This window comes from Canis lupus, chromosome 16 (genome assembly GCF_048164855.1).
Source record: "Canis lupus baileyi chromosome 16, mCanLup2.hap1, whole genome shotgun sequence".
In the NCBI taxonomy this organism is placed as follows: Eukaryota; Metazoa; Chordata; class Mammalia; order Carnivora; family Canidae; genus Canis; species Canis lupus.
The window spans coordinates 42,218,663-42,235,137 of NC_132853.1; the positions used below are offsets into that span (position 1 = coordinate 42,218,663).

The window sequence follows — 16,475 nt, forward strand, 5'->3', positions numbered from 1 at the left end:
TGCCTTCAGCCCAGGGCATGATCCTGAAGTTCCGGGATCGAGTCCCACGTTGGGCTCCTTGCATGGAGCCTGCTTCTCCCTTTCCTTGTGTCCCTGCCTCTCTCTGTCTCTCATGAATAAATGAATAAAATGTTTAAAAAAATAAACTGAGTGATGAGGGAAGGTTTCTAAGCTGAGTCCTAAAGGATAGAAAAGAACCCTGTGAAAGATGAGGAAACATAGTGTCATAACCATTCAGGGCCTAAGGACAGTGTTTAGACAGAAAAATAGGGCCCAGGTCTGAATATGAAGAACTCCAACATCTAAAGTTCATGGCGAAAACAAGGGACCAACAAAGGAATCTATACAGAAGCAGCAAGGGAGATGGGAAGGAGGAATCTAGGAGAGTATGAAATCTTCAAAAGCAAGAGAAAAGAAAATGTTTTAAATAGAACAGAATGGTCAATTGTATTCAATGCTGCCAGGAAACAGAATATGGGATAAGAATTTTAAAATATCTACTGGATTTAGCAAGTAGAGGTATTTTGTGGCCTTAAATAAAGTGGTTCCATGAAAAGTGCTAAACCCAGCCTAAATGGGTTGAACAGTGCATAAAGAAAAGGGCAGGGAGGGCAGCCCAGGTGGCTCAGCAGTTTGGCGCCTGCCTTCGGCCCAGGGTGTGATCCTGGAGACCTGGGATCGAGTCCCACATCGGGCTCCCTGCGTGGAACCTGCTTCTCCCTCTGCCTGTGTCTGTGCCTCTCTCTATCTCTGTGTCTCTCTCATGAATAAATTAAAAAAAAAAAAAAAAAAAAAGAAAAGAAAGAAAAGAAAAGGGCAGGGAGAAGAGAATAGGAAAGGAAAAAAGGAAGAGGAGGAAGATTTCACCATTTTACACTTCTGGATAAAAATAAAACACACAGGGGGCCTAACTCAGGCTCCTAGGATGAAGCCCCATGTCAGGCTTCCTGCTCAGCAGGGAGTCTGCTTGTCCCTCTCCTTCTGCCCCTCCCCCTCCCCCATGCTCTCTTACTCTCTCTCAAATAAATAAATAAAATCTTAAAAACCGCACACAAATGGGATCCCTGGGTGGCTCAGCAGTTTAGCGCCTGCCTTCAGCTCAGGGTGTGATCCTGGAGTCCTGGGATCGAGTTCACATCAGGCTCCCTGTGAGGAGCCTGCTTCTCCCTCTGCCTGTATCTCTGCCTCTCTTTCTCTCTGTGTCTCTCATGAATAAATAAATAAAATATTTAAAACACACACACACAAAAGTACAAAATTTAATATGTAGTTGAGCTCAAGGCAGGGCAATCCGTAGATGCTTGAAGATGACGCTATTAAGTTCTCCTTGTGAAAAGTTCAGAGATATAAATAGTTGTCTCCATGGGGTACCTGGTTGGCTCAGCCATAGAGCATGCAACTCTTGATCTCAGGGTTGTAAATCTGAGCCCCACACTGGGTGCAGAGATTACTTAAAAAATAAATAAAAATTAAAAAAAAAAAAAAAAAAGAGTTGCCTCTATCCTTGAAACAGGAACTAGAAAAAATTACACTGTATCATTGCCTGCTGTCCATGAAAGCAACATGAAACTCACCATGTATCAGGGTATAAATGGAAAGGGTCATGTATAAGAGGTTGAATTTCAGACCAGTCATTGGTGGAATTGAAGGATTTACAATTTCTACTCACAGCAGGAACCCTTAATTTAGGTATTAACATTTTGAAACCAGTCTACCAGTTAAAGACCCTAGATTTTAGCAAAGGCACATACGAAAGAAACTACCTCATAAGAACTCCCTCCAGCTGAGTGAAGTAAGTCAGTCGGAGAAGGACAAACATTATATGTTCTCATTCATTTGGGGAATATAAATAATAGTGAAAGGGAATATAAGGGAAGGGAGAAGAAATGTGTGGGAAATATCAGAAAGGGAGACAGAACGTAAAGACTCCTAACTCTGGGAAATGAACTAGGGGTGGTAGAAGGGGAGGAGGGCGGGGGGTGGGAGTGAACGGGTGACGGGCACTGGGGGTTATTCTGTATGTTGGTAAATTGAACACCAATAAAAAATAAATTAAAAAAAAAAAAAAAGAACTCCCTCCAAATAAAATCCAGGATACAAGAAACTTCCACAGAAGATGATGAGATGACAAAACTGCAAGCCACCCAGGGAGACAAACCACTGTGAAAAAGGAGAACCAATAAACTAGAAACACACTTATCAAGTACTACAGGTAATTGAAGGTTTGAAAGAAATTATGAAATTAAAACATTAATATGTTTAAAAAGAAAAAAGGGCACAAATAGTGCCACAAAGACAAAAGACAGGCATTATTAAAAAACAAAAAAACAAATTGGAAATAGAATAAAAGATATTTCAAGGATTTTTTTTTTTTAAGATTTTATTTCTTTATTCAGGAGAGACGTAGAGAGAAAGAGAGGCAGAGACACAGGCAGAGGGAGAAGCAGGCTCCACGCAGGGAGCCTGATGTGGGATTTGATCCCTGAACTCCAGGACCACACCCCAGGCGGAGCAGGTGCTAAACCGCTGAGCCACCCAGGGATCCCCTATTTCAAGGATTAAAAAAAGCATTGCTAGTAAAGCTGTTCTTAAGAAATCAGACATGTGGGGCACCTGGGTAGCTCAGTCAGTTAAGTGTCCAACTCTTGGGTTTCTGGCTCAGGTGATGATCTCAAGGGTTGTGGGATAGAGCCCCATACCCTCCATGCTTAGTCTGCTTCAAGAGTATTTCTCTTGAAGAGGTGGACGTTTTTAAACGTAAGTCAGATACAGCTAGAAGAAAGAATCCTCTGAACTACTGTATAAACTATGTTTTTTCCTTTTAAACAGATTATTAAGGATGTGATTATCATATCATATTGTATGGTATGTATGGTCAAATATATGATGGTCTGTCTTCTAATTCCTAGGTGCTTCATAAATTTTTTTGCTATTACGCATGGTGATACATTTGTAATGTCCATTTTCTTTTTGTTGATATATAGATACATAAATTTAAATTTATGATTTTGAAACTAGCATCCAGCTAAACTCTTACTAATTTATATAATTTATATGTAAATTCTTTCAGATATCTATGTATGTGATCATACCTACAACCAAAAACAGTTTTGTCTCTTCCTTTCATCTCATATCTTTGTTTCTGCTTATCTACCTTACTGTGCTGCTTAGGACCTCAAGCACAATATTTAACAGAAACAATGAGAGCAGGCATCTTTGTTATCTCCCCATCCTAAAAGAGAGTTTTCAACTTTTATTTACTCACTGAGTGGCTGACTCAGGGATTGAAACCAGGAACTAAGATCATGACCTGACCTGAAGGCAGACAGACACTTACCCAACTGAATCACCAGGTGCCCCGAGTTTTCAACTTTTAAATATTAAAATCGGGATCCCTGGGTGGCTCAGCAGTTTGGCACCTGCCTCTGACCCAGGGCGTGATTCTGGAGACCCAGGATCGAGTCCCACATCGGGCTCCCTGCATGGAGCCTGCTTCTCCCTTTGCGTATGTCTCTCATGAATAAATTAATTAATTAAAAATATTTTTAAAAAATTAAAATCAACATCTTGTATATGGTTTTTTGTTTTTGTTTTTGTTTTAAATTTTATTTATTTATGATAGCCCATAGAGAGAGAGAGAGAGAGAGAGGCAGAGACACAGGCAGAGGGAGAAGCAGGCTCCATGCACCGGGAGCCCGACGTGGGACTCGATCCCAGGACTCCAGGATCACGCCCTGGGCCAAAGGCAGGCGCCAAACCGCTGCGCCACCCAGGGATCCCCTGTATATGGTTTTTGTAGGCATTCTACATGATTAAGGAGGGGACGCCTGCGTGGCTTAAGCACCTGCCTTTGGCCCAGGGCTTGATCCTGGAGTCCTAGTCCTGGGATTGAGTCCCACATCAAGCTCCTTGCATGGAGCCTGCTTCTCTACCTATGACTCTGCCTCTCTCTCTCTCTCTCTCATAGATAAATAAATAATAATCTTTAAAAAAAATTACTATATGGTTAGAGAGGGTTCTTTAAGAATATGAATAAGACTTTTCATCATGCATGCATGTAGAACTTTATATAATGCTTTTTTTGCATTTATTGAGATGGTCATATAGCTTTTTTCCCTTTAATATCCTAATATGATTGACTATATACATTTGTAACATTAAATCAATCTTGCATTCTTTGCATAACTTGGTCATGATATACCCTGAAATGGTTCTGGTATTTGCTAGTGTTTTAGGATTTGCATCTGTGTTATAAATCAGTGTCATGTAAGTATCCTTGTCAGGATTTAGCATCAAGGTGGTATTAATTTCTCATGAAATGAGCTGGGAGTTTTTCTTTTCAATTATCTGGAAGATTAGAAATTGCTGGTTAAGACTGAAGTTATTTCTTGTATGAATTTTGCTAGAATTCACTAGTGAAGTTATTTGGGTTTTATGGAAAGACTTCGTACTATGCATTCAATTTATATAATACATACAAAACTACTGAAGTTTTCTATTTCATTTTTAGTATATTTTAGCAAGTTTTATTTCTTAGGAATTTGTCCATTTAAGCCTAATTTTTGGGACACCTGGGTGGCTCAGTGGTTGAGCATCTGCCTTCGGCTCAGGGCATAATCCCAGGGTCCCAGGATCAAGTTCCACATAGGGCTCTCTGTGGGGAGCCTGCCTTTCCCTCTGCCTCTGTCTCTCTCTGTGTCTCTCATGAATAAATAATATCTTAAAAATAAATAATAAACTTAATTTCTGCATTCCATGGCATGAAGTTATTCACAGTATTTTTATCTTTTAGTGCTGCCTACTGCATCTGCAATGGTGTCTTCTCATTACTGATACTGGTTTTCTAAGTTCTTTTCTTTCTTAATATCACCACAACAAGTACCTCAAACAGCTAACTTTGGCTTTGTTTTTTGTTTCATTTCTGTTACCTTTTTGTTTTTTATTATTTCTTTACTTTTACATTCTTTGGATTTACTTTGTTATTCTTTTTTAAAAATTATTTTATTTATTTAGTCATGAGAGACAGAGAGGCAGAGACAGAGGGAGAATCAGGTTCCCCACAGGGAGCCTGATGTGGGACTGATCCCAGGACCCAAGGATCACGCCCCAAGCCGAAGGCAGACGCTCAACCACTGAGCCACCCAGGCACCCCTACACTTTGCTATTCTTTTCCTAACTTCCTAAGAGAAATGTTTACTTCATTTTCTACTTTAACACAGCATTTAAGGATATATATTCACTATTACCTAAGACACTGCTTTATGTTATCCTATAATTTTGGATATGTAGTATGTATATCTTTCAGACAAAACATTTTCCAATTATTGAGATTTTTTTCTTTCACTGATTGAAAACTAAAGGCATTTTCTCATACTGGAGTTTTTCTATCATCTTTATTTAAAAAATTGATTGCTTTGTGGTTTAACTAGACTTCTTCAAAATCTGTTGATACTTTATGATGCCAGGCTATGGTAGAAAATATTATTTAAATAAATGTTCCATATATTTTTAAGATTTCTGATTTTCAAAGTGATCAGACTCACAGTTCTATATAACAAGTAGGTGAAATCTGTTAACTGAGACCTTTCAAATGTCTTTGCTGAATTTTTTCTACCTTTTTTTTTTTTAAAGATTTTATTTATTTATTCATAGAGACCCAGAGAGAAAGAGAGAGGCAGTGACACAGGCAGAGGGAGAAGCAGGCCCCTTGCAGGGAGCCCGACGCGGGACTCGATCCCGGGTCTCCAGGATCACACCCCGGGCTGCAGGCGGCGCCAAACCGCTGCGCCACCGGGGCTGCCCTTTTTCTACTTTTAAATCAATTATTTAAAGAGATATATTAAAATCCCCCACTATTTGGTAGATGTAATATTTCTCCTTATAATTCTGTCAGTTTTTATATTAGTTATTTTTTTATGATAGAACAGATTCTTAAAAATAAATCCCTTTTCCCTCTTCCCCCTTTAAGGTTCATGACCAAAATCGGTTTCTGTATGATAATCTTAACTAGTCAAATTTATATTTTATAGTAGAGACTGAGCATATTACATCTTGAAAGGCATGTTCCTTGGTCAGTCTATTTGAAAGCTAATTTACGATATGGTCTAAATTGCAGTTTTCTGTAATTAATCCCTTTAAAAGGAAAATACTGATGTTCTCAAAAAAAAAATTTTTTTTTAAGATTTTATTTATTTATTCACGAGAGACACGGAGAGAGAGAGAGAGAGAGGCAGAGACACAGGCAGAAGAAGCAGATTCCATGCAGGGAGTCCAACATGGGACTCGATCCCGGGTCTCTAGGATCATGCCCTGGGCCGAAGGTGGCGCTAAACCGCTGAGCCACCCAGGCTGCCCTCTTTTTTTTTTTTTTTTAAGAGCAAGAGTGAGCAAGCACGGGATGAAAGGGAGAGGAAGACTAAGAATCTTAAGCAGGCCCCATGCCCAATATGGAACCCAACTTGGGGCTCAATCTCATGACCTGACCTGAAGTCAAGAGTCAGATGCTTTACCAACTGACCCACCCAGGTGGCCTCTCTATTTGTTATTCTTAAAACCATCCATCCACTGGAAAACAAAAAGTTTGCCAATAGGTCCAAGTTCTCAAAGGACTCTTAAATAATTTTTACTGCTACTACTCCCTATTGTGTACCTGGCACTCTGTTTTCAAATGTCAATATAATCACCATTCCAACAGACTGATGAAGTGGGTATTAGCCCTATAGTTTTTACAATGGCAGTATAGGAAAGTAACAAAAACCTGAGGCCTACTACTAATCATCACCAAACGTCAAACAAATGCTGTTATCAACAGAGATCCTTTTCACCAAAAGGAGTATCTCTTGAACTGTGAGCACCCAATATGTAAGAATGGCTTCATTTAAGTACCTTGTACTTCTGTCTCAATTCTTCTGTGTCTTCCTTTTCTACTTCTAGGACACGGCGCCGTTCGGTAGCATCTTCAGCATAATCAAGCTTAACAAAAATAGATATAATTAGTTTTAATTCCTAAAGTACCCCCAATTAGCATTAAAAAATCATCTACACAACTACAGTATTGCATGAAAATAAAAACTTCCTATTTTACTCAGCTACCTCTTTATTGTCACCCCACAGAGAAAAATGTGTGCAAAATAGTTAATTAATCCTTTCATGCTGGTAGTTCCCAATGAGCACATTTTTTGATGATAACAGACTTAACTTTAAGGTTCGATGCCAAAGAATTAGGAGTAAACGGAGAAAATTTTTTAGTCAATGAAAAGAAAGTATCACAGATGACAGCTATACACAGGAGCAAAGCTTCTACAATGGCAAATATTTCCAGAGTTGAAAAACACTGCCTAATGAGCACCAGGAACTGGGTTTTAAGTCTGGTCTTGCTCTGTGGCATAATCCTGGGCAAAGCATTCAACTTCCTTATGCCCCTGTTAAAACAGGGGCATTAAAAACAAACAAACAAAAAACCAGGGGCATTATTTCTGCCATCTACCTACCTCAAAGCCAGCACTAAATGAGACTGTAAAATAAATTTTTAAATTTTCAAAGAAAAATATTACAACTACATTCTATCTAGTAAATGTATTCTTGTATTAGCATCTGAATTTGGAATTAATATCAATTTTAAATACACCATTTAAAAAATAAATAAATACACCATTAAAACAAAAATTAGCTAACAAGATGAACTTACCTCCATTTCCATGCGACCCATGCCCATGACATCATATTTGACGACAATTGGAATGGGATCTGTTCTCCCTGTAACAGGAACACATAATCAAGGTAAGAGGCAAAGCTAAGCCAACAGTTCACTTTATACATTGGGTTTGGGTGGTTAGAGATCTTGCCTTGGAGTGCAGAGACCAGAAAGCTACAGTGAACCAAACACAAGCCATTCTCACAGCTTACAACCAAACCTACCTCTCCCAGTTTAATCCCAACTAACCAGTTAACCTTGGTTGACATTCCAGTTGGGGAAAATTCCAGATTACTATGGCAAAATTAAATACATAAGTAATGCAAAGCACTTCTAAGCAATGGCACCAGGAGATTTAAAAATCAAAAGCTTTAGAAACTGCTTTTTAAGAAGATCCCCAAATAACTTTCATCAAGAATCACTTCACTCTTACTGTCCACGGACATCCTCCCACACACACTTTTAAATCTAGTAATAAATATCTCAACTGACATGCTTACATTAAAAAAAAAAGCATGGTTTCAAATATAATTCAGGAAAACTCTGTAATTGCAATTCAGCATATTTAATTTGTTTTCAAAAGATGCTTTATAATTAACTGAGGCTAAGACAAAATTTAAATAAAAAGCAAAAGTTAGCTGCCCTTAGGGACAAAAATTGTTTTACTTTTAAACTGGTGCTCTGAGGTCCTATTTTCCAGAATGGATTTAACACCGGCTGTGGCAATCAGTAAGCTGTGAAAAGGACTAGTTGCGAAGAAAATTGACTTTAAACTAATCAATCTATGCTGGAGATTTTTAAAAATGTATATTTAATCCACTCATAACCAGCCAAACAAAGCAAAATGGGGCAGACAAGCACTTTACTACCACAGCTGTTTTACATCACAACTTGCGCTGTTTATTGTGATGTAAGCCCACTGAAAAGAGGACTTACTTACCTTATCCGTTGTACACCTTTAGTGAAAAAACACAATGTTTACTTCCCTCATCATTTCACTCAGGCTGGTGTAAACAATTGTTTTTTGTTTTTTTGTGTTTTTGTTGTTGTTGTTATACACACATATGTATTATACCTTTGGGCTAAAAGTTGAGTTTTGTCCGGCTAAATCTGAGGTACTACCAAAACCAATTAAAAATAAATAAATGCCATATTCATAACTAGGCTTGGTCCTGGGGAAAAAAGAAACTGTTTTCAAAGTGATTGGCAACCACTTATATCCAGTTGCTCCATATATGTGTTTAATTTTTGTCTTTAAAACATAATGAAAAACTAATTCAGAAGTTTACTTATCACCAATATCCCATTATAGTTTTCAAACAATAAATAAGGAGATATTTAGGAGTAATTATCACAATGAAAGTTTAATATAGATCCTTTCATGCCAGAAAAAAAAAAAAAAAGGAAAAAGTTCTAAAATACAGCCTTCTTTTGGAAACTATCAAAGACTGCCAGTTAAAATGAAAATACATTACTACCTTATGCCCAATGGTATAATAAATAAGCAGTGACTGCAATCTTTAGCAAAAGGACCAAATTAAAGACAGGTTATAAAAATGACTTCCTAGGTGCAATATCACTTTCATAACGTCTCAATCAGGGATTTACTGGTAAAATACACAAATGCTCCAATGAAACAATTGAAAAGAAATGTCAAAGGAATTTACTTTTTTGGTTTTGGTTTCTTTTTGGTCTGTCAGAATTTGTTTTGCAAGAATCAAGAAAATTTTGGTATAAATTCATTACCTCTGTAAACCCCTGTTTATAAACTCTGCATTAGTACTTTTGCCTTCTAAGGCAGTCAAAGTTTTAATTTATTTATAAATTGCAGTAGCAAGTGCTAGTGCCCATTACATTGTGGGAAAATCAAGTTTTTGACAGTATTAGAATTTAATGTTTTAACTGATTTTTTTTTTTTTGGCAGTTCTAACACAAACAGATACATCCCTTCTTAACAGTACCCTTTAATGAACAAGGATCAGACAAGTTGCATAAGGAAAGGAAAGGAAAATGAAAAAGACCAAGCAGAAGGATGAAGGCTACAACAGAGAAAGTAAGCCTAACATATTGGTGCACTGATGACAAAAGGAGTAATTCAGTCTGAAAATAAAAAATTACCACTGCTAAGTTTACCATCACCACAACAAGTCCAGGATCATAATGCTGTAAAAAAGAAACACCATTTGTTAGGCAGAAACCATCAGGGTAGGAAACAGGCCTTCTAGCAGGCAGATGGGAAGGGGTAAAGTAACCATTGGTTTGTCCCTCCCCCAATTTCAGCTGAAGAAGAGGAAGGACACTTTGTGCTAGAGCAGTTGTTTTCATATTGGTTGGCCCAGCCTGTGAGATTTTTGCCTGCGTGTTGCTACTTGAGAACAAGTACAACCTCCTCTTTAACAATTCAGGGAGTGGGGCGAGGTGTTAAAGCGAGAGCACTAGCTCTAGCTTCCAATCTCTTATTTAACTACTATTCATTCTGGTAAATCAGTATTCAGGCCCCAAGTTGGGACTTCTCCTTAAAAAAATAAAATCAAAGACAGTCAGATCAACTGGACAGTGATCAAGTCATTTCCTTAATTAAAAGAATTCTAAGAGGATTTGTGGTTTGGGAAGGGAGTCATCAAGACCTTGTTAAAAAATATATAAGTAAAAGGTCTGGAAAATAAACCTTTACACATTAAGTGCTTAGAAAACTAATGTATATTTGAGTTCTGTTATGAATGAATAAAACTCTTGAAGTAGCTTTCCTTAGAAATTTGTTTCCTTCTAATGAAGTCTTCCCAGGCTTGCCAACATCTTTCTTTCTGCATACAACAAAGCCAAGCTTTGAAAGAGACCAGGAACTCCAGAGAAAATGGCATCGAAATGGCTGTCACATTTATAATTAGTCTACTCAGAGGTAACTCATCACAGAAAATAAACAGTCTGGCTTTGAAAATAATCTGAAGGTACTATAACAACACTGTTTGGTGACAGAGCTACACTTATCGTTGAGCACTGAGTACTGGACAGAACTGCTGAATCATGTTGTACACCGAAACTAATATAATACTGTCTGTTAATCATATTTCAATTGCCTGGCTGGCTTAGTTGGTAGAGCATGCAACTCCTCAACTCAGTGTCATGAGTTCAAGCTCCATCCTGGGCAGAGAGCTTACCTGTAAAATAAATATACACGACAACAACAAAAACACCTCAAAACAAAACCAAAAAAATCTGAAGATGACATTATTGTCTGAGCCAAGCAGTAATTTCTTTCCATTATTAAATAGGCTCCAGACCAAGGAAAAATCCTAGTGGGAAAAAACAAAGAATATATAATACAGGAAGGGACTGCAGCTTAAAAATAAAAGAAACCTCTTAATTTATTCATTTGTAATCGATAAATCTATCATAAAGTACACTACATGGAACACCTGAATAACAACTTATAGCAATGACTTTTCAAAAGGTAGGTAGCAAACAAATACTTACTAATATGATATTCTCTAGAAAACTTCTTTTTATTTTTTTTTTTTTTTTTTTTTTTTTTTTTTTTTTATTTATTTATGATAGGCACACAGTGAGAGAGAGAGAGGCAGAGACACAGGCAGAGGGAGAAGCAGGCTCCATACACCGGGAGCCTGACGTGGGATTTGATCCTGGGTCTCCAGGATCGCGCCCTGGGCCAAAGGCAGGCGCTAAACCGCTGCGCCACACAGGGATCCCGAAAACTTCTTTTTAAAAAAATAAACTCTACTAGAGGTACCTGGCTAGCTCAGTCAGTAAAGCACGTGACTCCTGATCTCGAGGTTGTAATTCAAGTCCCATGTTAGGAATATATATGTCACTTAAAAATAAAATCTTTAAAAAATAAAGATTAAAAACATTATATAAAGGAGTGCTTAGGTGGCTCAGTAGGCTAAGTGCTCAACTCTTGATCTCAGCTCAGTTCTTGTTTTTTTCCAAAGATTTATTTTATTTTATTTTATTTTATTTTATTTATTCATGTATGTATGTATGTATGTATGTAGGTAGGTAGGTAGGTATGTATGTATGTAGGTATGTATGTATTTGAGAGAGAGAACATGAATAGGGGGAGAGGCAGAGGCAGAGGGAGAGGGAGAAGCAGGCTCCCCGGCAAGAAAGGAGCCCAATTCAAGGCTGGATCCCAGGACCCAAGGATTATGACCTGAGCCAAAGGCAGGTGCTTAACTGACTTAGCTAGCCACCCAGACACCCCTCAGCTCAGGTCTTGATCTCAGGGTTGTGAGTTCATGTTGGACTCCATGCTGGATGTGGAGCCTACTTAAAAAAATTAAAAATTTAAAAAATTAAATTAAAATTTAATGAATTTATTTTTTTTAATTTAAAAATACATAAAATTGAATTTAAAATGAAATAACAAAAATAAATTTTTTTTAATTTTTAAAAATTAATTAATTAATTTATTTATTTATGATAGTCACAGAGAGAGAGAGAGGCAGAGACACAGGCAGAGGGAGAAGCAGGCTCCATGCACCGGAAGCCCGACGTGGGATTCGATCCCGGATCTCCAGGATCGCGCCCTGGGCAGGCGCCAAACCGCTGCGCCACCCAGGGATCCCACAAAAATAAACTGAACTAAATCCTAGTTCCCTACTTCGTTTCCTTTAAAGAGAACATGTTATTGTTTATTTCATTCCAAAGGAAGCAACTTCAACCAGAACGCTAAAAACTTTCCTAAGAAGAAACTGTCCTCCTCAGCCAAAGATCAATAAATACTATGACTGTAATCAGGCCAACTAGAGAAGGGGAGGAAAAAACAACAACATACCAGATCTAGAATACGCCAATACTATTCATGTGATGAAAAAAATTTGATATTCATATTTTCTAAATCAAAATTTCAAATATACATACAAATACTGAATTATGTAGTATACTTGAAACTAATATTTTGTATGATAATTATACTTCAGCAAAAAAGTGTTTAAAGATTTTATTTATTTATTTAAAGATTTTATTCATGAATAAAATGAGAGACACAGAGAGAGAGAGGCAAAGACACAAGCAGAGGGAGAAGCAAGCTCCATGCAGGGAGCCCAACGTGGGACTTGATCATGGGTCTCCAGGATCACACCATGGGCTGAAGGCGGCGCTAAACCGCTGAGCCACTCGGGCTGCCCTTAAAAGATTTTATTTGAGGGGGAGAGAGAGAGAGAGAGAGAGAGAGAGAAGATGAGCCATTGGTGGCAGCAGGCAGAGGGAGAAGCAGGCTCCCCACTGAGCAGCGAGCCTGATGTGGGGCAACCCTAGGACCCTGGGATCATGATTGAAATGAAGGCAGATACTTAACCGATTGAGCCATCCAAGTGCCCTTCAAAAATGCTTTTTAAAGAGAAGAAAAAAACGTTTCATTAACCAAACTGAATTGTACTTTGTATATTTTATTTTTTTTTTATTTTTATTTTTTAAAGATTTTATTTATTTATTCATAGAGAAGGGGGGGGTGGAGACACAGGCAGAGGGAGAAGCAGGCTCCATGCACGGACTTTGTATATTTTAAAAGGTAGTTTTACTTCTATAATGACAAAAGTATTAAATGTGCATGTATGCATCTCTTGCTAAAATGTGAGGCTATTACGACTTACCATAACTGAAGAGAAAATAAGGCCAAACACAAAAATTCGCTGACTACAACCACCTTGTTTCTGAAAACAATCCCTCATAAATCAGTTTTGATTTGAAAATAATTAAATATATACTAGTCTACAAAATTGGCCCCAAAAATTGCACTAAAGAGAAATACTTTTTAAAGAAATGCTATTTTTAGAGACAAACTCCAGGGGATAGAACAATTGAGAGGAAAATATTATAGAACAACCATAATTTGGTAAACAGCCACACTTCAAAATCAGAACATGTTTAAGATTTTCTGAGAGAAACAAATTAGAAATGAAGAAGCTTTCAAAGTGATTAGAACACTGGTTAGACAGCCAATAGATGCAAGAACACCTTAATTTCTCTCTGCAGCCTTTCCCCTTCCTAAGATTGATTCAACAACAAACACCTGTTACAAATCAAGCTGCTACTACTCTGTTGGAAGGCATTGGGCATATGGCAGTGATCAACACAAAGTCTTAAATCCCATTAATTACCAATAATTAGGCAAAATAATCTTACCAACTTAAACTCCTGTTATGAGTGGGTAAAACACAACATTTATAGAGCCAGTGCATATACCTGAAAACGCTTAAAAATATCTGATGCTGTCTTAAGATGTCTAAAATAGTTTTAAAAGACTGATCCTCATAAGCAGAAATAAATATAAAAGCCATCAAAGTCACAATATCCACTCGCAAAAGGCCATTAAACTGATTAAGCCCTGGGGCGCCTGGGTGGCTCAGTGGTTGAGCATCTACCTTTGGCTCAGGTCATGATCCCAGGGTCCTGGGATGAGTACCACATCGGACTCCCTGCAGGGAGATGCTTCTCCCTCTGCCTGTGTCTCTCATGAATAAATAAAATCTTAAAAATAAAATAAAATAAAATAAAATAAAATAAAATAAAATAAAATAAAATAAAATAAAATAAATAAAATAAAATAAAATAAAATAAAATAAATAAAATAAAATAAACTGATTAAGACCAAGAGCCTGACTTGACATCTTTAAATATATTTATTTCTTACTAAATTTAAGCAACTCAAATAGATGTTATGAAATATTCTGATTTGCAAAATAGAACTTTTGGTAAGCTATATCTGTGCATTTAAATATAATTTCAGGGATCCCTGGGTGGCTCAGCGGTTCAGCTCCTGTCTTTGGCCCAGGGTGCGATCCTGGTACCCCAGGATCAAGTCCCATGTCGGGCTTCTGGCATGGAGCCGGTCTCTCCCTCTGCCTGTGTCTTTGCCTCTCTCTCTCTCTCTATGTCTATCAGAAATAAAATAAAATAAAATAAAATAAATAATAAAATAAAATAAAATAAAATAAAATAAAATAAAAAGATAGATAGATAAATAAAATTTCATTTATTAAAACAGTGATTACACACAACTCGTAGAAACACAGTAAAAATGGTACATCTATTTCCAAGCCAAAGCTTTTTTGCAAATTTCTCCTGAAAATAAGTTTTCGGTACCATAAAAACAATGATTACTTTCACTTAAATATTTTTTCTTAGTAACTATAATAAATGCTACCTCTCTATAACACTAACTGGAAACATCAACATTAACTATTCCCTACAGAGTTTCTAAGGTATTTTGTTCTTTTTTTAAAGATTTTATTCACTTATTTGAGAGAAAGAGAGAAAGCATGAGCAGGAGGGAGGGGCAGAAGGAGAGAAGCAGGCTCCCCACTGAGCAGGAAGCTCTCCTCCTTCTGGGATCATGACCTGAGCTGAAGGCAGGTGCTTAACAGACTGAGCCACCCAGGCCCTCCCAGAGTTTCTAAGGTTTAGGAAAAAAAAAAAAAAAGAAAGACTTCCACTTCCTACTCAACAGAATTCAGATTCTCCAGTATAAAACTAACTATATTGCTGCCATAGCCAGTTTAGTGGTCTATACAACAACCAGATTAGTTTGATTTTCAAATACAGATGTTTCCTAAGAGCAAAGAAATTTAACTGTGACCTGAAGGAATCCTCATCCTTCCATCTTTCCAGGGTATCAGAGTTGGCTTTCCAAGATAAAATAGTTCAATTTTAATCACATAAGGCTAATACTATTAAACAAGGACAGAGAAGAGGCAAAAAGACTTCACTAATAAACATGTTATGGAATCAGAATGTTAAACCTGAACAGGATACCTCATCATGGATGACAGGAGATAATCAAGCCTTTCTTTTTTTATTATTATTATTTTTTTAAATTTATGGTATATATATATATATATATAGAGAGAGAGAGAGGCAGAGACACAGGAGGAGGGAGAAGCAGGCTCCATGCCGAGATTCCGACGTGGACTCGATCCCAGGACTCCAGGATCGCGCAATGGGCCAAAGGCAGGCGCTAAACTACTGAGCCACCCAGGGATCCCCTAATCAAGCCTTTAGAAGAGATTCAGAAAGGGCATTCAGGAGGTGCTTTTAATTGAAAAAAAGAAATCCTAAAGAAAATCATACTTTTAACCCAATAAGATTGTTTTAGCTAAAATTTTATCAGTTTACTGAAGGCTGTCTCATACTAACCATTGTGGGAAGAACAATTTATTTTTTATTATTTATTTATTTATTATCATCATTATTTTTTAATTTAGGATAGTCACACACACACACACACACACACACACACACACACACAGAGAGAGAGAGAGAGAGGCAGAGACACAGGCAGAGGGAGAAGCAGGCTCCATGCACCAGGAGCCCGACGTGGGACTCGATCCCGGGTCTCCAGGATCGCACCCTGGGCCAAAGGCAGGCGCCAAACCGCTGCACCACCCAGGGATCCCTATTACTTATTTATTTTTAATATTTTATTTATTTATTCATAAGAGAGAGAGAGAGAGAGAGAGAGAGGCGCACAGTGACACAGGCAGAAGGAGAAGCATGCTCCATGCAGGGAGCCCGACATGGGACTCGATCCCGGGTCTCCAGGATCACACCCTAGGCCAAACTGCTGAGCCACCCAGGCTGCCCTCAATTTATTTTTTAAATGGGAAAGCCAATTTAATAAATACAATTTCGGGGGTACCTGGGTGGCTCAGTCAGCTGAACACTGGGCTTTTGATTTTGGCTCAGGTTGTGAGATCAAGCTCCATGTCAGACATAAGCCTGCCTGGGATTCTCTCTCTCCCTCTGCCTCTCCCCTCACCCTGCT

General features: G+C 37.8%; 1 protein-coding gene across 11 annotated transcripts in view; it reads right to left on the reverse strand.

Annotated features, from left to right (window-relative positions):
* Positions 1 to 16,475, reverse strand: part of GPATCH8 (G-patch domain containing 8) — a 117,683-nt gene that overhangs the window by 41,501 nt on the left and 59,707 nt on the right. For 7 of the 11 annotated variants that reach the window (XM_072780844.1, XM_072780842.1, XM_072780843.1 and 4 more), the window contains 2 exons: positions 7,688 to 7,755; positions 6,886 to 6,972 (listed from right to left, as the gene is read on the reverse strand). In XM_072780844.1, the coding sequence (XP_072636945.1) occupies positions 6,886 to 6,972; positions 7,688 to 7,755 (155 nt within the window). Of the gene's footprint in view, positions 1 to 6,885; positions 6,973 to 7,687; positions 7,756 to 9,811; positions 9,857 to 16,475 lie in introns of all 11 variants that reach the window. The other 4 variants (XM_072780850.1, XM_072780845.1, XM_072780849.1 and 1 more) reach the window with 1 other exon arrangement.